Consider the following 23,573-nt stretch of genomic DNA (forward strand, 5'->3'; position numbering starts at 1 on the left):
ATATGCGTACATATTTAAACACTCAAATGCACAGACGCACACACCCACATACATACTCATACATCTTTTAAGTGTCCTTTCTCACATCGATGTGTGTGTGAGTGAGTGTGCGTGTATATATATATATATATATATATCTACACACACACATACACACATATATGTATGCATGTATGCATATATATGCGTGTGTGTGTATATATGTATATATATATATATATATATATATATATATATATATATATATATATATATATATATGCGTGTGTGTACGAGCGCATGTGTATTTGTGCGCGTACAGGTGTATGCGCCTGTGTGTACTGATATTAACTATTTCAACACTTCAATAATAATCAGATACTACAAGCTTTGCTGTGAAGAGGATACCATATGTATCGATGCTCGATTGAAACGAAATAGAGGTAAGGTATTAATATTGGGATATACAGTATTCAAAATAACTAACTTCAGAAAAATTTACTTAGCTTAAGCAAAATTTGAACAACACGAGCAAACTGTAGCCTACAACTTCCAACACACATGCATTTATCTGTATGTATGTATGTATGTATGTATGTATGTCCTCTTCTGCTTTTAAGTCCTCTTTTGATTTTAATTATTTGAAGTCTTCCTCTAAGAAAGTCGCTTGTTTCTAACAAAGAAATAAAGCTCCGTCTTTGGAATATAGATAAAAAAATAATACCACATTTTGAACTTGAGAAAAGTCTTGTCGCATAATTTTACTCTTCAACTTTCAAGTTGTATTTGTAATACGCATGGTAGCTGGTTATCTGGTTTATAGGAAAACCCCAGGCTTTCCAAATTGTCACTTAGGCTTTCACTTACAAAACCAAGTGCACCAATTATTATTAGTATAAATGGGAATTTATATTTTGGGTATATAAGCTGAAGGTTTCGAACCATGCATAGGCGCGCGCGCGTCCGTGTGTGTGTGTTCCCGCGTGTGTATGCACATATTTACACACACACACACACACACACACACACACACACACACACACACACACACATATATATATATATATATATATATATATATATATATATATATATATATATATGTGTGTGTGTGTGTGTGTGTGTGTATACAGTGGAGAGGGGAACAAATATTCGTGCATATCAATTTTCTTAATTATTTAATTTCTAATGAACATAAATGGGACATACCAATTCTATATTTGCATACACATGCATAAACTAAGAATATGCAAAAGAAACTAATAAATTATAGTAACTAATGAATTTATATACAATCATAAATATTTAGGGTGAAAAAAGTATTCGTACAGAACATAAATAACTGATAATTCTGATTTAAAACTTCGTAGTATAACCATTATTCAGCTCCACTACAACCAATCTCTTCTTGTAGTTCTTATAATTTATATACATAAATTCATTAGTTACTATCATTTATTAGTTTCTTTTGCATATTCTTAGTTTATGCATGTGTATGCAAATATAGAATCGGTATGTCCCATTTATGTTCATTAGAAATTAAATAATTAAGAAAATTGACATGCACGAATATTTGTTTCCCCCCACTGTATATATATATGTATATATATATAGTTGAAATTTACGGTAAAACAAAAGAAGATTGGGAAAGTGAGAAAGTCTTTTACTTTTCGAGAGAGAATAAAAAAAACTTGTGGATTTAGCGATCAAGCATGGCGGCTGGTTGAGAAAAATGTGTGTGTGTGTGTGTATTATATATATATATATATATATATATATATATATATATATATATATATATATATATATATATATATATATATATATATGCATATATATATATGCATATATATATATGTCATATATGTATGTGTATGTATATATATATATATATATACATATATACATATATATATATATATATATATATATATATATATATATATATATATATATATATATATAAATTTAAATAAGAGTTTTGACGCTAATATCCATTTATATTAAAGTTTATTACCTATGTCAACGTTTCTGTATATGGTCAAAATTCAACTCTCAATTCAAGTTAAATAAGTAAATTACCTTACTGATATATATATCAGTAAGTGGAGTAATCATCCTAGAAAGATTACCGATAATTTAGTAAGAAATATTTCTTTAAGACTTTCTAAGTTATCTGCAAATGATAGGATTTTTGGTAATGAAGCTCAATTCTATAATTCGGCATTAAATAGGGCAGGATACAAAGAGAAGGTTTACTATGTTGAACCTGATCGTAACAACATTAAGACAGATATGAATTATAAGAATAATAAGTATAAGAATAAACTAAGAGGAAATAAGGAAAATAAACCCAGAGATATTCATAAACGTAACATATGTATTTTAAAATTTTTTAAGAATTATACAAATGACTGTGATAACACTAAAGATGATAATATATGGTTCATAGTCCCTTTTGGTAGAAATGCTAAATCTAATTCGATTGCACAGTTTAGAGAGGTGATAAGTAGATATTTCCCATAGAATTCACACTATGGTAAAATTATTAATACACACAGCATTAGGTTTGGTTTCTCAAACACTAAGAACTTAGCCCAAATAATTGCAGCTCATAATTTTAAAATACTTAAATCAAAGGAAATTGGGGAGGGTAGGGATGAGAACCCTGATATAAATAATAATAATAATAATCGTACTATGATTACAGTAACAGAGGTTAACCCCAGAAGATTGAAGTTTGAAGGTCCAAATGTGAGATCGAAGAATATAGTTTATCAATGTAAGGTAACGACTTAAACAGATGTTAGCATATACGTGGGTTGTTCTTCGGGACAAATTTGTAAACGAATATCGAATCATTATAATACTTTTAGAGATAGAAGTAAAGTAGCGAGTACTAGTCTTAGTAAATTCATTTGGGAACTGAAGGAACAAAAAAATAATATTCGTTAGAATGGTCAATTATTGGAAAGACTTTCCCTTATGACAAAGGTAAGAAATATTGCTCGCTGTGTGATCTAGAATTATTTTTTATATTATTCTCTAAGGGTAAGTCAATAAATAAACTCACATACAATGTTTTCAGATGTAGCCATTTTCTTAGATATACATTTTTCTGGTTTAAATGAATTATAAATTTCATTATGATCGGGTATTATAATATAATATCGGTTTTAAAGACAGGATATATTAAATATATAATTTTATCACTAATAATAAAAGTGTATATTGTATTTATTTACTAAAGTTTCTGGTGATAATATAATACACATTTCCATTAGTTTAGAATTTATTACCAGGAATCAATAATTTGTAATACTTGATTGTTTATAATTATTAATAATATTATGAGAGACTCTCATTTAAGGAGGAATTTGAATATGAATCATACCTAGAGAATATAAATTTTTTGGTGTTTACTTTTTACCTATTACCCCGAGGATGTGTAAGGTAATTTACTTATTTAACTTGAATTGAGAGTTGAATTTTGACCTTATACAGAACTGTTGACATAGGTAATAAACTTTAATATAATGGATATTAGCGTAAAAACTCTTATTAAAATTTTTTTATATATAACCAAGGAGATCGATCCATAAGGAGTTTACTATAGACCTTTGTGGACGAATTTTTGCTATTTTGGTAACGATTACATGTTTTATCATACCAATATATTGTGGAGATATCAATATATGAACATATATATATATATATATATATATATATATATATATATATATATATATATATATATATATATATATATATATATATATATATATATATATATATATATATATATAAAGGTAGAAACTCTCAACACGACCGATCTTTATTCCATTTATTTAATTATTTACCATTCGATGTCAACATTTCTGTGCCCAACTCTATCCAGCGACTGATCCGTTGGATGTCTGACGTTTGGCACTTCCTCAGGAATGGCTTCCATCAGAACAAATTACGAAAAAACACAATTAACACAGTTAACGATCATAACAGATTATTAAAATACTTGACTATACCTCCGCCATGCTGCCTTTATCTATTTTGTTTACTATATACAGGGGAGGTAACTCCTTAATCTTTTCAATTGCTACCGCTCTCCTGTGAATGTCTACTAGATTAATTTATTTTATTTATTTATTTATTTATTTATTTATTTAATTATTAATTTATTTTTCAATGTTTCTTTATTTTAGTGATTATCCCCGATATGTAGATCATTTTTGTTGCCCCTGGGAGGTTATCATTGCTATTATTTTATTTTACATTATTACTGTGTCTCATTATTGGGCTAAGGGAATCCTCTCCAGAAATCCTTGCTCCTAGGAATCTTTTCAAGCTCCTTCACTGATATATTCAGTAATATTTCAATATATTACCATTCTTTGCTATTATCATTATCTTCCATGGGTTTTATACTGAGATTTGGACCTCATCTCTTCTTACTATACTCCTTAGTTTGTTATCTTATTCCCAGTTCCTATTTTAATTTCATATCTATCCTTATTATGGTAGAGTCATGCACATATATCCTATTTAGAGATCTAACAATTGGCTGTATTGTACTGTACTATATTACCCGTTCCATTTCTCTTATTCATCCAATCTATACTGAATTGTTCCTAGGTCTAGGTGGCAGATTCCCAGCCGCCGCTTACATCTTTATTACAATTCCATCTATATGCTCTGTTTCCATCCTTACTACTGTGTGTGCTCACAAAACTTCTCCTACTTTTATTATTGTTATTGTTGTTGTTGTTGTTGTTGTTGTTGCTGTTGTTGTTGTTGTTGTTCTTCTTCTTCTTCTTCTTCTTCTTCTTCTTCTTCTTCTTCTTCTTCTTCTTCTTATTATTATTATTATTATTATTATTCTTATTATTATTAGTAATAATCCTATATTGGCACTTATACAATCTACACTTATAGGCTGCACAGACTATAGTGTCGCAACCGTCAGACATCCAACGGATCAGTCGCTGGATAGAGTTGGGCACAGAAATGTTGACATCGAATGGTAAATAATTAAATAAATGGAATAAAGATCGGTCGTGTTGAGAGTTTCTACCTTTTTAAACATACAAATTTAAAACCTTGGAAATATAAACAATGAGAACGACCCTTAAGGAATCTAATTAATGATCCTTTGGGATGAAGTCTTATGCTATATTGGTAACGATTGCGAAATTTACTGGAAAATTATATATATATATCAGTAACAGAACTTATAGACATAACTACAACCCTATCAAAAGAACCCAGGTACCCACCAACCCAAGACAAAACTTTACCAGACTCTATAGATCCCAGCCCACACTAGAACAGTTCCAAAATCGAAGGTCCCACCCATCACACAGGAGTTCACCCCCAAACCACGATTATAGATTCCAGCCCAAACCGTTCTAAACTCGGAGACCCCATCCATCATATAGGAACTCATCTCTAAACCAAGATTGGAGGTTCCAACCCACTTTAAGGAACCAAACTTACACCCAGTACGAGCTACCCAGACCCCGAAATAACCAAAACGCCTTCAGCAGGCAACACATCAATGGGGGAAAACTCAACACACACCAAAATACCGCAAACATAAGAATCCCCAGAAATCATTTTTTAGGCCAAGGAAACAGATCTCACGACACCAGATGGTACACACCAACCTTGAAAAACCTAAACTAGTGAATCTCTCAAGCCTAAACCTGTCGAACCAACAAATTAAAATCCTTTCAAAAGGACTAAAATTCACTCCAACTCCACAATACCCCAACTTGAGTGAAATACAGGATGATGTCTCCCACTTTTGTAGAAAATTACGCCTCACAGAGGAATTTTTTGACAAAGAAATCAATAACGACGAATCAATGGTTCGTAACAAGAGCAATTATAATCCCATAAAAGGTAAAAACAAAACATTGGACAAATTTTGCGAGTACATTTCGAACTTTCCTTATAATGAACTTCCACAATCTAAACCCAAACCCAACACCAGTAAAAACGAATGGAAAATCATCCATGAGTTACGAAACAATCATGACATCACAATCAAAGAAGCAGATAAGGGTAGCACTGTCGTCATTATGGATACAGAACAATACAAAAACTCTGTATCTCAACTCTTACAAGACACTACGTACTATGAAAGAGTAGTCAACTACCAACAAACAAGAACAATGACCAAATTAAACACACTCAATTTCCAACATCGAAACAACTTAACAACAAAGGAATGCGACTACCTAACAAACTTTAATTGCAAAACAAGCAACCTCTATGGACTTCCAAAAATCCACAAGAGCAAAACTATTTCTGAAGCTTGCAAAAAGTCCACTTCCACCTGCATCACTGTACCACATCCCACTGATCTCAAACTAAGACCAATTGTGGCAGGCCCAAACTGTGAAACACACAGATTAAGCAACTTTATCGATATCCTCCTGAAACCAATACTTCACCACATACCAAGTATTGTTAGAGACGACCTGGACCTACTAAATCATCTACCCAAACATACCGATAAAGACATTCTCATTGTTTCCTTTGATGTAATAAATCTTTACACTACGATCCCACATCAATATGGACTGGAAGCCATTAAATTCTGGCTAGAAAAATACCCCAATGAGATCTCAGAAAGAATAAAAAAAGAATTCATCATCGAGGGCCTTAAGTTTATCCTTCAAAACAATTTTTTGAATTTTAATGATAACACCTACAGACAGGTATCAGGGACTGCAATGGGGACTAAAGTTGCCCCTACATATGCAAACCTGGTGATGGCCTACTTAGAATTGCAGATCTACGACAAATCCAAAACTAGATATGGCCTGTCTTTCCACCAATACCTGTTAAAGAATTGGAAACGTTACTTGGATGATTGCCTCATCTTATGGTCCCATACACTCGACCAACTCTTTGACTTCAAAACCCTAATTAACAGTGTCAACAACCATATCCAATTTACAATGGAATACAGTCAAGACCAACTTCCTTTTCTTGACATTCTCATTATAAAAATGGGTACCAGCATTGAGACTGATATTCATTACAAACCGACTGATTCCAAGCAATACCTTCTGTTCACCTCCAATCACCCAAAACATACAAAGACAAACATTCCCTTCAACCTTGCGAGAAGAATTTGCACAATTGTCTCTAATTATAGAACTCGAAATAAAAGACTCGAAGAACTAAAGGCAATTCTCCTCGAAAGACATTACCCAGCATCATTAGTTGACAATGGAATAGAACGGGCCAAGGCAATTGCTACCCATGACCTGCGAAAACCGAAACACATACACGGAACGTTAAATAGTCTCCCATATCTCTCAACACACAATCCTAGAAATGCAGAAGCTTACACAATAATATACAAAAACATCCTGCTACTGAATCAAGACCCACGTCTAAAAAGAGTACTCGCAACCCATAAAATAATAAAAAGCAAAAGACAACCCAAATCCCTAAAAAACCTACTCACGAATGCAAAATTGCCCAACACAAGCCCACCACCTACTGTCAAAAAATGTGGTCGTTCCAACTGCAGGACCTGCATCCACCTCATGGAAGGAACAACATACAGATTCCAGTCGGGACACACTTTTGTCATAAAAAATAACTTCACCTGCGCATCAAAAAATTTACTTTATGCCATAAGGTGTGAAGGGTGCCACAAAGAATACATAGGGCAAACGAGCCTTACACTCAGAGAAAGGATGACAGTCCACCGCCAACAATTGAGGGATCCCACCACAAGACAGATACCACTCAGTGGGCACTTAGATCTGTGTGCACAAAACAAGTCCCCCAAATTCCTAGTTTTCCCATTATACCAATGCTCAGACAACACCACTGACCAAACACGAATAAATAGGGAAAACAATCTTATTCAAAAATACAGACCACAGCTCAACATACTCTAACATAAGCCCCCTCCCCAGGTGCACGTCCAAAACAAAGACACACAGATACCCAAAATCACACACACACCAATACAATGCAAACCTCCGACACGAACACACTTACAAACATATATACACACACAGACAATCACAATATCTCCACACTAGAGCATAAACCCACATACATTTCAAGAAAAAACACATGCATATATACACTTACAATACAATTGTAGCAAGCACAACCAACACCCATACACACATATGTAAACAGGTACATGCACACACCTACACACCACTCCGGCAACCACAAATCATATTCACACACGCATATTTGCATACATATGTACACACACATACAAACACCATACGCCTGTTCCCCAGTAAAAATGTCACACACACACTCAAAAGAAAAACACACACAATACAATCCCAACAATCACAACAAACACCTACAAGCACACATGCACAGAAGCATGCACACACAATGACACACCTACCCGACAAATACAAGCCACATAGACGCACTCACACAAACACACCCACACGTATACACACATATACTGTACTAACAATACAAACAAAACTAATCACTCACAATGACAGCGCACACACACATGTACACATATACACCAGGAAACTACACAAACCATACCCACATACACACATACAAACGCATACCCAGTACCAACATACACGGAACACACATGCACACACATACACATCACCTGGATAAACCCAACGTACAAGGACACCTAATAAATACAACACACACATACATGCTCACACACACATGCACCCTCATGCACACACATACAGTTGCTCTCTCACACACACACGCACCACAATGACAATTCAAACACAAACATACTTAGAGACACACACAAACTCACGTACACACACATAACACCTCCACCAACACACAACACAAATAGACATACGTACACATACAGTCATACACATACATATGAACCATCAGACACACATACGGTTACTTACACGCACACACACACCACAAGGGTATTTAAAACAACACACTCACTCAGACAGAGAGAGACACACACACACTCACGTACACACACACTCCCACACTCACAAAAAAACACTCCCACGCACACACAGATGCACACATACATACACACACAGACGCACACATATGTACACACCCTCACACATACATACGGTTGCTCTCTCTCTCACACACACGCACCACAAGGACGATTAAAACAACACATACATACTCAGAAAAATAGATATACGCACACTCTCACGTACACACACCTAACATCCCCACCGACACAAAAAACACACAAACACACACTCATATACACATTCCACAATAAACTCTGGGACCAATAAAAACGGCACACACACGCACACACACACACACACACACACACACACACACACACACACGGACACAAACACACATATATACACACACACATAGAGATGTGCACAAAACCAGTCCCAAAAACCAGTGAACCATGACAGACTGTCACAGACCAACCAAAAATAAAATTAAAAAATCCTTCTTAACTCTTCTTCCCTCCCACCCCAGCTAGCCAGTCATACTGTCTCTTAAGACAGTAAAACATTCCTTCAATATACACAAGAGGAAAAAGCCAGGTCAGTTCCTCTTCAACTTTATTCGATTGTCAAAGAATATGTATAAGAATATGTATATGTATTATTCCATATGTGTATTTTCATACACTGTTTTTAACATTTTCATTTTAATATCAGAGAATGTGTGATAATCAGTATGTAACAATACAAAGTTCATACAAAGCTTTATACTTTAAATATATTTTATCATCAAAGAATGTATATATGCATTTTAATTCGCGAACTGTTTTTTAACATGTTTTATTATTCTCAAAGACTTTTGATAATCTTTTTCTAAAAAAGTGAAACCGGTTAAGTAAATAAATATTTTTAAAAAATAAGTGCATTTTCAAACCTTCATTCATATATATTTCCACTCGTACGGTATTCCACAACTTTACTTTATTATATATATATATATATATATATATATATATATATATATATATATATATATATATATATATATATATATATATATATATATATATACACATACATATATTACATATACATATGTATGCGTAAATATATATATAATACGCACACACACACTCAAATATATATATATATATATATATATATATATATATATATATATATATATATATATATAGGACACAATACATATCTTTAAGTGCTACTAACAGTTTCATATGATATCTCAAACATATTCATCAGGTACGGACTAAAAAAAGAATAAGTAAGAGAAGAAACCTGAAAAAACTAAGAAGGCAGCCTATAGAAAACGCGGAAGGATAAAAAAAAATGGAAAACTAAAGCAAAAAACTAAAATCTAAAATTTGAAGAATAAAACAGGAGTACTTCTTTTGTTGAATTTATCTATCTATCTATCTATCTATCTATCTCTCTCTATATATATATACATATACATTATATATATACATATACATATACATATATTACATATATATATATATATATATATACACACACATACATATATATATTTGTATATATATTAGGAGGAGACCCCCTTCGGTCATGAATGACCATGGGATTGCATCTAGAAAGTTACCCGCCGAGGCACAAGTCCGGCTAAGGTTGTTAGTAGAAGGCCAGCAGTCGCCCATGCATACCACCCTCCCCTCTCCGCGCCACCAATGTTACCCAAGGGAAAGGCAAAGGCCGAAAAAGCTTGGCACCAGTGATGTCGCAACTCATTTCTACAGCTGAGTTAACTGGAGAAATGTGAAATAAAGTGTCTTGCTCAAGAACACAACACGCAGCCCGGTCCGGGATTCGAACTCACAACCTCACGATCGTAAGCTCGACGCTCTAACCACTGAGCCATGCGCCTTCACACACATACACACACACACACACACACACACACACACACACACACACATATGCATATATATTCTTTTATTTATATTCTTTTACTTGTTTCAGTCATTTGACTCTGACCATGCTGGAGCACCACTTTTAGTCGAACAAATCGGTGGCTGACGATATGTGCATCTCTGATTGAGAGCAGAAGTAGTGGGAAGCATCATAGCCATGTGTTGAGAGGAATTCTTTGGGGTTCAGATAATTCACCTTTGGAAACATGGGTGTTTTGTTCATTATCCTTAAACAACCCTCATTAAGGGACCTTTTGAGTAGGATGGGCTACTCGACCTGAAGAAAATTCTAACTGGGCTTTACCTGCATGCGCTGTTTATCTTAATATGAAATCAACATGTCATTCACATATGGTTGTAATGCATGTGCCTGCTGTACCCTTATATTTTACCCTAGTGTTACTTTGATGGCATGCACTGCTCTCTCATACATACATACATACATACATACATACATACATACATACATACATACATACATACATACATGAGGTGCTTTCCAGATGTTTTAAGATTTTTTTCAGGAGAGTCATTTATTAATTTCATAAATGTATAAAACTCTAATCACCTTCAAAGCAAGATTCTCTGACGTCGGTGCACTTGTTGTAGCGCTCCAGCTGCTTCGTGAAGGCTCCATGGAAGTCCTCCAAAGTGAAAGTGTCCAGGCACCTTGTCACAGCTCTTTTCATCTTCAGCTTCAGCTTGGAGAACAACCAAAAGTCAGAGGGAGTAATGCCTGAACTGTAAGGAAAGTAAGGGACGGTCTCGATACTCATGTTTATCAAGTAGCTGGTTACCAGGATGTAACAACTGGTGCATTGTCCCGGTGCAAATGTTTTGGCCTTTTGCAATGAAATTTCTTCCTGAACTCCCTTAGTACCTCCACAAAGAACTCTTTGTTGGCAGTCTGGTCAGAGGGAACCTCATAGATGTAGATGTCGTTACTGTTGAAAATGAGATCATAATAGGTTGTAGGAGTGGCCGTGGGGCAAGAAGATTGTTTTCCAACTAAACCACATGGCTCCAGCACCTCAGACAAGTGTCTTCTATTATAGCCTTAGGCCGACCAAAGCCTTATGAATGTATTTGGTAGACGGAAACTGAAAGAAGTGTGTGTGTGGGGTGTTCAGGTGTCTGTGTGTGTGTATGTGTACCAGCCAAAAGCAGATGTTCAGCCCTTACAAGTTTAATCCATAAGCATTACATAAGTTTCTGTAGCGTTTGTGTCCAGTTTAAAAGAAAACTTTACAGCATAGACAACTTCCAAGTTGCTTTCACGTCCTGACTGCAAATTAATCTACTTTGACAAGCAGTGTTTAATAAGATGTGTTCAAAGTGCCGTAACAGCCGTCTCCTTCATTCTTCAATAACAAAAGATGGCAGTCAGCTTGTTAGATGTATAGTAACGATATACTGAAAGTACAACAATTCAGAACAGTTATAACTGCCTCTCCAAAAAATAGGTTGTAGGAGTGGCCGTGGGGCAAGAAGATTGTTTTCCAACCAAACCACATGGCTCCAGCACCTCAGACAAGTGTCTTCTATTATAGCCTTAGGCCGACCAAAGCCTTATGAATGTATTTGGTAGACGGAAACTGAAAGAAGTGTGTGTGTGGGGTGTTCAGGTGTCTGTGTGTGTGTATGTGTAATAACAATTACACGCAACGCCGCACGACTTGAGATTTCGTGGGGGCATAGGACTGCTCCTTGCATCTGATGAGATGTACGCGCTCACAAAACTTTAAAATCACATGTAGTTCAGTCTAACAGTTATTAAAACTATGAGTAACTTCTTCTAAATATATTGAATGCTACTTTTTCTTAGTTTGTTCACTCATTCGTATATGTGCACTCCTTCCTGAATCTCTCCTTTTTCGTATCTCTTTCACCGACTGTCCTTTTCCTTTTCCTTGGACCTTTCTCTGTGCATCCTACGAAAATGTTCTACTTCAACTCTTTTAACCTTTACTTCTTAACTTTTTCCTTCGTCAACCAGTAACCGTCTCTTGGGCTTTTATTGTTTTTGAGGTTGATTTTGTTTTTGTTATTGATTTGCTATACACACACACACACACACACACACACACACACACACACACACACACACACATATATATATATATATATATATATAGATAGATAGATAGATAGATAGATAGATAGATAGATAGATAGATACATATATATACATCTTTTATCTTTTACTTGTTTCAGTCATTAGACTCCGACTATACTGGGGCACAGCCTTGATGAATTTTAGTCGGACTTATCGACCCAGTACTTATTTTTTTAAAGCCTGGTACTTATTCTATCAGTTGTTTTGTCGAACCGCTATATATCGGGGAGGTAACACCCCCAACACCGGTTATTAAGCGGGCAAATACACACACACACACACGCACACACACACGCACACACACACACATGTATATATATATATATATATATATATATATACGACAGGCTTTTTCAGTTTCCATGTACCAAATCCACTCACAAGGCTTTGGTCAACCCGAAGGTATAGTAAAAGACGCTTGTCCAAGGTGCCACGCAGTGAAGCTGAACATATATATATGTATACACACACACACATAATATGTATAAGCGCGCGCGCACACACACACATTCACACGCACACACACGCACACACACGCACACACACACACGCACACATGCTTCTCTGTGTGTCTATCTATCTCTCTTCATATACATATTCTTACACTTCCTCTTTCATCCCTTCCTTTCTTCCAACGTTTTCATATGTCTTCCTCCAACCACCAAACATTCTCCTTCACTACTCGCACCTTCCTTACCGTCACTGTTTTTATTTTTATTTTTATATTTACAGCTAGCAGAAATGGATACTTGTTTCGGACACAAAACTACCAAACCCTCAAAATTATCATCATTGCTACTAATACTAATGTTTACCAGTTTCACTGAAGGTCTCCATTAAATTTTATCAGATATCAGCATCTGTCGTTTTTCCTTTACACTGCTTTCCTTCCTTTTTTTCTTTGTATTCAATCTGTCTTTCATATCTGTCCTTCTGAAGAGTGATCTACCAGGGAAACGAAGTAATTGTAGCGCTTAAATAGATGCTAGAGAGAGAGAGAGAGAGAGAGAGAGAGAGAGAGAGAGAGAGAGAGAGAGAGAGAGAGAGAGAGAGAGAGAGTATAACATATGTCTGGAGGTGTGAGATGAATATATTTATTTCACCAGTTGATATCCATAAGGTTACGATCGTTTCGTAGCAAAAATCATGGAAAAATAATTTATTTTGGTGCATAATAAATTATCTTACATGCATGCTCTAGTGTATATCTTATAAATTACATGGTATAATTGCACAGTTAGAAGGCTAGCTCATCAGATCCACAAAGTATCATGGTTCCATCGACTCTTCAACTCCAGTATACACACACAAAAAGTCATTTTCAAATCTAAGTGTAAGGGAGACAATAATTAATGAAATAGTTTTCTATACAAAAGAGGAAAGGAGATTTAGTTATATATTAAAAAAGAAACAGTGTGTAGGAATGTGAGAAATAAAGATTGTATGGTTGAGAGACAGTCAGATAATTTATACTAAGTCACATAGATTAAATAAAATATAGTGAATATTTATCAAATAGGGATAATAATGAAATAAACAAAACTAAACAGTGTTTAGATATATATATAATTAATAGACAGCTGTATATATATAAAAATATATACATAGACAATATATAATTATTAATTATTTATAATTAATGTACATATACATAATTTATAAAGTTTGTTATAATTATTATCATATCGAAAATAAGGTTAAAACTTAAAAGGTATACTTATATTTTTTATATGCATATGTGTGTGTGTGTGTGTGTGTGTGTGTGTGTGTGTGGAGGCGCAATGGCCTAGTGGTTAGGGCAGCGGACAAGCGGTCGGAGGATCGCAGTTTCGATTCCCAAACCGGGCGTTGTGTGTGTTTATTGAGCGAAAACAACTATGCGTGTGTGTACAAGCGCATGAAACGTAAAAGACTTTCTCACTTTCCGAGCGTTAAATACATCTGTTTGTAGTTTACACACCCGTCTTCGTCTTTTGTTTTGTATATTTTTTCGTAAATTCCAACTATATATATGTATATGTATATTTGTGTATATGAATATATGTATCTTTGTGTGCGTGTGTGTGTATATATATATTGCTCTCAGCTATGGTCACCAACCAGTGTCAAATTGATCTCGGAGCTTGAGGCGATCCAACGAGGCTGCACGGGGAAGATGGCCTCTATGCAGCGTGTGGGCTATTGGGAGAGACTCAAGAGATTGAGACTCTGTTCCTTGGAGCGTAGACGAGAGGGATGTGCCGTAGTGTACATCTGGAGGGGGGGTCCTCAGGGGGGGGGGGGGAGGTCCCGGGCTTTGGCATCGAGAGTTGCACAGATAAAGGAACTGGGCGCCGTTGCATGGTGCCAGGGACTCCAGGTTTGCCATCGGGATGTAGGACAAGATGCTGCGGTGGCCTGGGCTTCGGGGGTCTACAGCTCTTCGGTGTCCTCCCGGGGGGCCTGGCGGGGGGGGGGGGGGGGGGGGGCTGCGTGCGGTGGATGTGGGTGTCTTCAGGGCGGGGCTGGACCTCTTCCTGTCGGGTGTCCCGGATGAACCAACTTTACGGCAGGAGGCGCAGATGAAAGCAGCTGCATCAAACTCTCTCATGCACCAAATGTCAATTCCTGAAGTGAAATTCGTGGGGTGAAGTTGTGTAGCAACACCAAATGGTGGTACCCCAGCATGGCCACAGCTCATGAGCTGAAACTAGATAAAATGAAATGAAATGAAATGAAAATATTCAAATATGAATTAAAAACAGCTGAAAGAGGTATATAAACAAAGTCGAACACATGCACGCGGTGTGTATGTTGTTAGTTCGTTGGGAGGCTGCGTTTTTTTTTTTTTAGACGTAAGAAAATATAATCTCAATACCCATGGTGTAAAAACACACAAATGCAGGTCATAGCCAAGTTAGATAACTCACATTGAATCCCTTCTTCCAGAGTGACATATATCGACGTTTCTTCATTGTTTTGACTTGTTAATGCCGCATACCGAGCAAGGAGTCTGTTGTCAGCTGACTAACTGGGAATGGCTATATGCTAAATGGTGAGACAGCTCACAACCGACTCCTTGCTTGGTTACTTCCAATCGTTATAAAGTATCTATAATTCCTTTTTGTGCATGTCTTATATTATTAATTATATATTTCTAAGCACTTCTCTCATAGATTGATGCCAGTTTATATATATATGTATGTATGTATGTGTGTGTGTGTGTGTGTGTGTGTGTGTGTGTGTGTGTGTGTGTGTGTTTATGTTTGTATATACATATATACATACATATATATATATGCATATATATGTATGTATATATATATATATATGTATATATATATATATGTATATATATATATATATATATATATATATATATATATATATATATATATATATATATATATATGTATATGTATATATATATATATATATATATATATATATATATATATATGTATATATATATATATAAATATATACATTTATGTGTGTATATATATATATGTGTGTATATATATATATATATATATATATACATATATGTGTGTGTATATATATATATATATATATATATATATATATATGTATATATATATATACATTATGTACATATGCATGCATGCATGTATGTATGTATGTGTACACTTATTTTCTATTGCTTCTTTTCCATTATGTTTTTTCTTAATATTTTGCACGAAGTGTTGTCAGCGACGAAAATATTTTGCCACAAATTAAAATTTTTTAAGTGAAACTAACTATTTTTGTGTCTTCTTAAATGGCTTTTAAACATCTTCCACACAGCGATTGTATTTCTTAATAATTATAGCTATTTGCCCTATTGAATAAATATATTGGGCTATTTGTATAGTCTACTTGAGCACTTAGGATATATAATTATATATTTGAATAATATATGAGAGTGAATGGATAATTGTACATGTATTTGTGTGTATGTTTGTGAGTGTGTGTATATATATATATATATATATATATATATGATTATTTTTGAATGTATATGTGTGGAAACGTATATGTGCATATATATAGGCGAATTAGATGTATTAATTTATATGTCTGTGCGGGTATCTACGTAAACAAACGTCTGTAAATGTGTGGTGATCTGGTTCCCCCTATTTTTATTGCTTTGTGCCTGAAGACCCTGTCAACTATCTATCAATAACCTTATCTTATCTATAAAGCTTTACAAGGTTAAATAAGATTCTACACTTTTTCTTCTCTAACCTCGTTTCAGTATTTCTCACTCCATTTATTTCTCAGTATTTCCCCATGCACTCCCTTCTCTGATCCAGGTTCCTTAACGAGTTCCTCTTTATAAACTTAATTCTAATTTAGAACCTTCACTCTCTGACCGAATTTGGATCGGTAGAGCCAGATGGCACTATGAGATATTCAAAATGTTTAATTTATGCCTGTATTCATCTGATGAAAAGGGACAAGCTACTTACCACACAGCCATGCCTAGTACTCTTGAGTTTCAAGCATGGCATCACGCTTGAATATATATATATATATATATATATATATATATACACGTACAAAGATACATCCGGACTCCCATTTGCGCCGTGAACAGGGATTAATCTTCTATCTTCGCTCCTTTGCGCCATATGGGCTCAACCCCCCTCCACTCTTCATCTAACCCCCTCCTCCTGTCTCTCTCCCCCACCCTCCCTCCTACCACCCATCTCTCCCCTCCCCCACCTCCTGCTCCGATTCCTACTTTGTACGTCTCTTCACCTCTCTTCATACTTCTCTCCACTCCCACTTCTCTTCACCCCTACTCTTTCTCTCCTCTCTCTTACTCTCTCTCACTCTCTTCTCTCGTACTCCCCCCTCTCTCACTCTTACTCTCTACACTCTTACTCCCCTACTCTCTACTCTCTACACTCTTACTCTCTTACTCTCTCACCCTTACTCTCTTACTCTCTTACTCTCTCACCCTTACTCTCTCACTCTCTTCCCCTCTCTCTCACTCTCTTTCTCTTCCTCCCTTTCTCCCCCCATACCCCTTTTCCCTCTCTCTCACTCTCTTTCTCTTCCTCTCTTTCTCTTCCTCTCTTTCTCTTCCTCTCTTTCTCCCCCCCCATACCCACCTTCCCCTCTTTCTCTCTCACCACCTCCCCCCATACCCACCTTCCCCTCTTTCTCTCCCCCCATACCCACCTTCCCCCTCTCTTAATCCACCTTCCCTCTCTTATACCCACCCTCTCTCCTCTCTTCCTCTCCCCTCCCATACCCATCTTCCCCCTCTCTTACATCCACCTTCCCCTTCTCCCTCCTCGTCAACACCCTCTCATAAGCTCATCCCACCACACCCCAACACACTCCTACTCTATCTTCCCACTCCACCCCATCCAATTCCTTACACCCACCACCCACCCCTACCCACAGACCCCTACCTCTACCCCACCCTAAGCCTAACCCACACTCCACCCATGCCTTCCCCACCTCCCAACACCCTCACATCACACCACACCAATACCCTCGCATCACACCACGCACACCACACCAATACCCTCGCATCACACCACGCACACACTACAACTGACCAACTACTAACTCCCTTTCTCCCTTCCCCATTTTCACACTACATACGTCAAGATCACCAGCATTCTACCTCCCACACACAGCCCCTCGTTCCCGATCACCGTTTGTTATCTCCCCCTTTCTTAGCTCTCCTGAAATAAGAATTTCTAACTTCCGGTCAGCCATTGTTATGATCGGCCATTATTATGATTGACCGTTGACTGAACACTATTCAATTTTTTTTCTCCGTGTTTTTCTCCTTGTCTCCGTATTCTTTCTGTTGAAGAGCGTAGCTCGAAACGTCAAAGACTTTCCGTATTCCCGAGCGTCATACTAATATATACTTTTGTTATTTACACCACCTGTCCTCGTCTGTTGTTATTATTTGTATATTCTCCCAAATATACTCCCTACCTTAAGAGTAAGTTCAAGAGCGGGTGACTAGTAGAGTAAATTGTAAACAGACCAGGAAGCAGCAGGCAACGGGAAACGGCTGCAGCTTTCTCAAGGAAAACCATGACTCTTCACATTTTGGCAAGGAGATTCTTGATCGATGATGCTTGTAGGCAAGGTAAGAGAGAGAGAGAGAGAAAGAAAGAAAGAAAGAAAGAAAGAAAGAAAGAAAGAAAGAAAGAAAGAAAGAAAGAAAGGGAGAGAGAGAGAATCAGACAGATAGAGACAGGTAAATAGACAGACAAATCATATTTTCTTCGAATCACATTTGAGAAAAATAAGATTAGTGTAACTTATCGCTTCAATATACAGAGTTCTAGAAAACAGTACAGATTGGAAGAACGTGCATATGTGTGTGTGTGTGTGTGTGTGTGTGTGTGTGTGTGTGTTATCGACGGAACTCTAGAAGGTGTTGCTATGCTATAACCGTAATCCAAAATCTGGGAACGGCAAAAAGAAAAACAATGCAAGAAATCATTTAATATGCAAATTTGCCTTTAAAGTAAACTCGAGTGAAACCGAGCTGATTATTTATTTTGGAATATATGTTAAAATCTACTCCCTCTAATTTGTGTATGCAAATTTCTTCTTCAGGTACAAAAAGAATCACCGCAGATCATCTTCTTCCCTTGTTGAATAAATCAATGTTTCTGATTAATAAACATGCTGAGGCAAATGATGGAGGTTTAGGTAAGAATACGTTTAAATAAGTTAATTCATTTCGGATGCTATCAAGATTTGTAATAACTCCTGCAAGTCACTATTTAAATTATACATTCCTTTCTCCCCAGTTCAACTCTATTCTAATCCCTTTTTCTCGTACAACAATTACTGAAAAGCAGCTACGAAATTTGTCTAAATAACAGACGCGGGTATGGACATTTGGTTACAAATTTGGCTTTGCTACTTCGTGGTTTCATGTTTGATCCTACCGCACAGTATTTTAGACAAATGTCATCTGCTAAACTATTGGAGGCGAAAACCATATGAGTGAAAATGTAGTCGACAGAAACTGTGTAAGAGGCTGTCAGAGTACTCAGTATGAGCACCAGATTTATTTTCAATCTATTTCCACTAATAAGTCTATAGGCGTCTTTAGCAAAATCCATACTGTGCAAGGTCTTCCTCTCAGAAGTCTCGAAGGCGCTGAAATGGGCGCTAGTCACTTCTGACTAAGCCATCAAAAATGTAATCGTATTAAACAATTATAATGTAAAACTATAATAATGTACATATAACAATGTAAAAAAGAATGTAATTTAAGCAATTATAATGTTTTTACATTGCTATATATATATATATGTGTGTGTGTGTATGTCTATGCACACACATACATAAACATATACATATATATACACACATAAACAGACATAAATCTATATATATATATATATATATATATATATATATATATATATATATATATATCTTCTTTCTCAGACTGGAACGAACACGACACAATGAAGTAGAGAAATTTGAAAAGACAACACGAAACCGGTTATTTCTCAAAATACAATGTTTATATACCAAAAAGATTTTATAACATTTTTATAACATTTTTCTTACATTTTTCTGACATAATTTAAATATATACTTTAACCATGTAACACAAGCCTTCTGTAGTTTTTTCACTCTTATTATCTTTTATACATCCAACCACGTGCTTTCACATACCAACTTTCTCACCTATATATATATATATATATATATATATATATATATATTAAATATAATATACTTTTATAAAACAAATTTTACAAAATATATAGTATCTGTTAACAGTCTTAGCCAAAAACTCACAGTTGAGTTTTTGTATATATATATGTATACATGTCTCTTAAAGGATAGAGCTCAAAATCAATGCATTGAAGATACTTTATTGCAGCAACAATTATAATAATAACAGAAACAACCACAATAAGCCAAACCTATGCACATTTCAATAGGGTATCCCGGAAAAATAAACCACATCATAAGATGTCTCGTAAAATATTGTAACAAATTACAACATATTACAAATTTCTGGATACTCCATCTCATCAGGGTCGCATTATTGCCATCACCAATACCATTATTAGCAAAACACACACATCATCCAAGAGGGTGAAAGAATAATCGACGGCACGCAACCTACCATCGTTATTTTCTTACAGAATGTAAACAAACCAGTCAACCGAAATCCAGCGACGTACACCGCCCGGTTTACAGCGTAAAAATCCCTTGCCAAAAATTCATCCCCCCTGTACATCAAGATTTCCTATCGGATCTTCCTATAACGATAGTGTATTAATTAATTCATTAATTATACCCGCCCACGCCCACGCACCGCACACCACCACCCACATGCCCACACCTACCCCCACACACACATATACCTATACTTAGATACACACACCCATATATATTTATATGTATTTTTTATGTATAACCATACACCCAAACACATATACACACAAACACATATATACACTCACATATGCATGCATATACATATACACACATACAGATACACATGCACCCACATAAACGCGCACAGATACACACACACACCCATTTACATATATACGCATACATACTCACATACACACATGCGTACATATGTACATACACACATATAGCTATACCTCCATATATACATCGATACATATGCACATACACACACACAAGCTTATATATGTTTACATGTACACACATACACATACGTCTCCATACACACATACACTCTCACGTGTCTCCACATGTATACCTACACCCATATACATATACACTCATATATTTGCGCCACAGACCTAATTCCAGTAAGATATAAAGAGATGAATATACCTCTTCCTTAATTTCGAACTTGTGCCTATACACATTCCGGTAATTCCTGGTGATGGCAATAATGCGACCCTGATGAGATGGAGTATCCAGAAATTTGTAATATGTTGTAATTTGTTACAATATTTTACGAGACATCTTATGATGTGGTTTATTTTTCCGGGATACCCTATTGAAATGTGCATAGGTTTGGCTTATTGTGGTTGTTTCTGTTATTATTATAATTGTTGCTGCAATAAAGTATCTTCAATGCATTGATTTTGAGCTCTATCCTTTAAGAGACATGTATACATATATATATATATATATATATATATTTGTGTGTGTGTGTGTGTGTGTGTGTGTGTGTGTGCGTGCGCGCGCGCGTATGTGTAACAATGTAAATTAAACAATCTATGCTTGTTGTAAAACGCTATTCATTAATTAGTTCTTTCGATTGTAAATCCTGTTGTAAACTCTTTCAAATTAAAATTGCTACCTGCACTACATTTAACTATCACGGTATGAACGTGAAAGGGTGTGACTTAATGGTATTGGCATTTGGCTCATGACCATGAAGTTCTGAGCTCAACTCTTGGATCAGGCAGCGTGCTGTATTTGTGCAAGGCACTTCATTTCACATTTCATCAATCTACTCAGTTGTAATAAGTACCGGCGTGATACTTGTGCAACTCTCTCGCCCTCCAGTTGTCACATCTTGGTTGTTCTACCAAGGAAACCGAGAAGGCATCTATGCTCCCAAGTACATAGACACACAAGACAATTAGCGAAAGCATGGTACATGTTAGCAGGCCATACTTCAATGCTTCATGTTACCAGGTCATACTTCAGTATATTATGGTGATGAGAATAATAATCCTCTCACGTAGTTGTCATTGTTTAGATCCAAGCCAACCCTGATCAAACAGAGCTATTATTAAAGATTCCAGCTTTGATAATCCAATGATTTTTTTACTTATTTATTTTTAAAATTTTGATGTAGCATATATCTGAACTACATTATTCAACGGTAGGAAGTAATGTGATTTGAGTTCTTTCCTTAGCAAATATAAATATATGTCACCATAGAGACGGAAAGACAATTCAGTGCTTTGATCACCTGCATTAATTAAATTTTTTTAATTTATTAATGATAAGGACGTTAGATAAAGCTATGATCATTTGAATGACCTCCAAGACTGTAGAGAAGGAAGAAAGAAAGGAAGAAATAAAGAAGAAACGACGATAGCAGGAAGCAGCACATGAAGCTATTGATATCAATTTATTGATTGGAAGAAAACACTGCCCATCAGTGAAGATCGAACTTAGCTGCAGTAAGAATAATGTTATGACTATTATACATAGATATTATATTCAGATAGGGTCTACAACTTGGTTAGTATGGGAGTCATAACAATCACTTCAAGCCAGAGTGAATTTGGGAGTAGTGGTGACCAAGGAGTAACTCTATACTCTCCAAAACTCCTGAACTCCTGAACTGGAGCTTCACCACCGCACGTAGTTTAATGTCTTGCCCAGAATAATGATTACTAAACTTTAGAATTGTGGCTGAAAATTATATTTCAGTTCGAAGAACATTAAACTTACGACCATAAAGCTATTTGGGTTTAAAGCTCTTAATTTCCACTACATTATTGTTCTACTGACATAATCTTGTTGAAATGTAGTAGGCTGGTTAGTGGGCGTGAAATTCATCTCCAACTCAATCAAGCAACATACTCTCTGGTTGAATGAAATTAAAAATACTTTGTTCACTACATTAAGTATATTAACGCCCATTATACTATATTTATTGGTTAG

At 35.6% G+C, this 23,573-nt stretch overlaps 1 protein-coding gene across 1 annotated transcript in view; it reads left to right on the plus strand.

Annotated features, from left to right (window-relative positions):
* Nucleotides 1-267: 267 nt before the first annotated feature.
* The window catches only part of LOC106876258 (uncharacterized), a 102,352-nt gene continuing 79,046 nt past the window's right edge, over nucleotides 268-23,573 (plus strand). The window contains exons 1-3 of the mRNA XM_089362622.1: nucleotides 268-422; nucleotides 13,701-13,797; nucleotides 19,548-19,643. Of these exons, the coding sequence (XP_089218748.1) occupies nucleotides 13,710-13,797; nucleotides 19,548-19,643 (184 nt within the window). The 5' untranslated portion in view covers nucleotides 268-422; nucleotides 13,701-13,709. The remainder of the gene's footprint in view (nucleotides 423-13,700; nucleotides 13,798-19,547; nucleotides 19,644-23,573) is intronic.

The sequence above is a fragment of the Octopus bimaculoides genome, chromosome 14 (genome assembly GCF_046866305.1).
Source record: "Octopus bimaculoides isolate indiv1 chromosome 14, ASM4686630v1, whole genome shotgun sequence".
In the NCBI taxonomy this organism is placed as follows: Eukaryota; Metazoa; Mollusca; class Cephalopoda; order Octopoda; family Octopodidae; genus Octopus; species Octopus bimaculoides.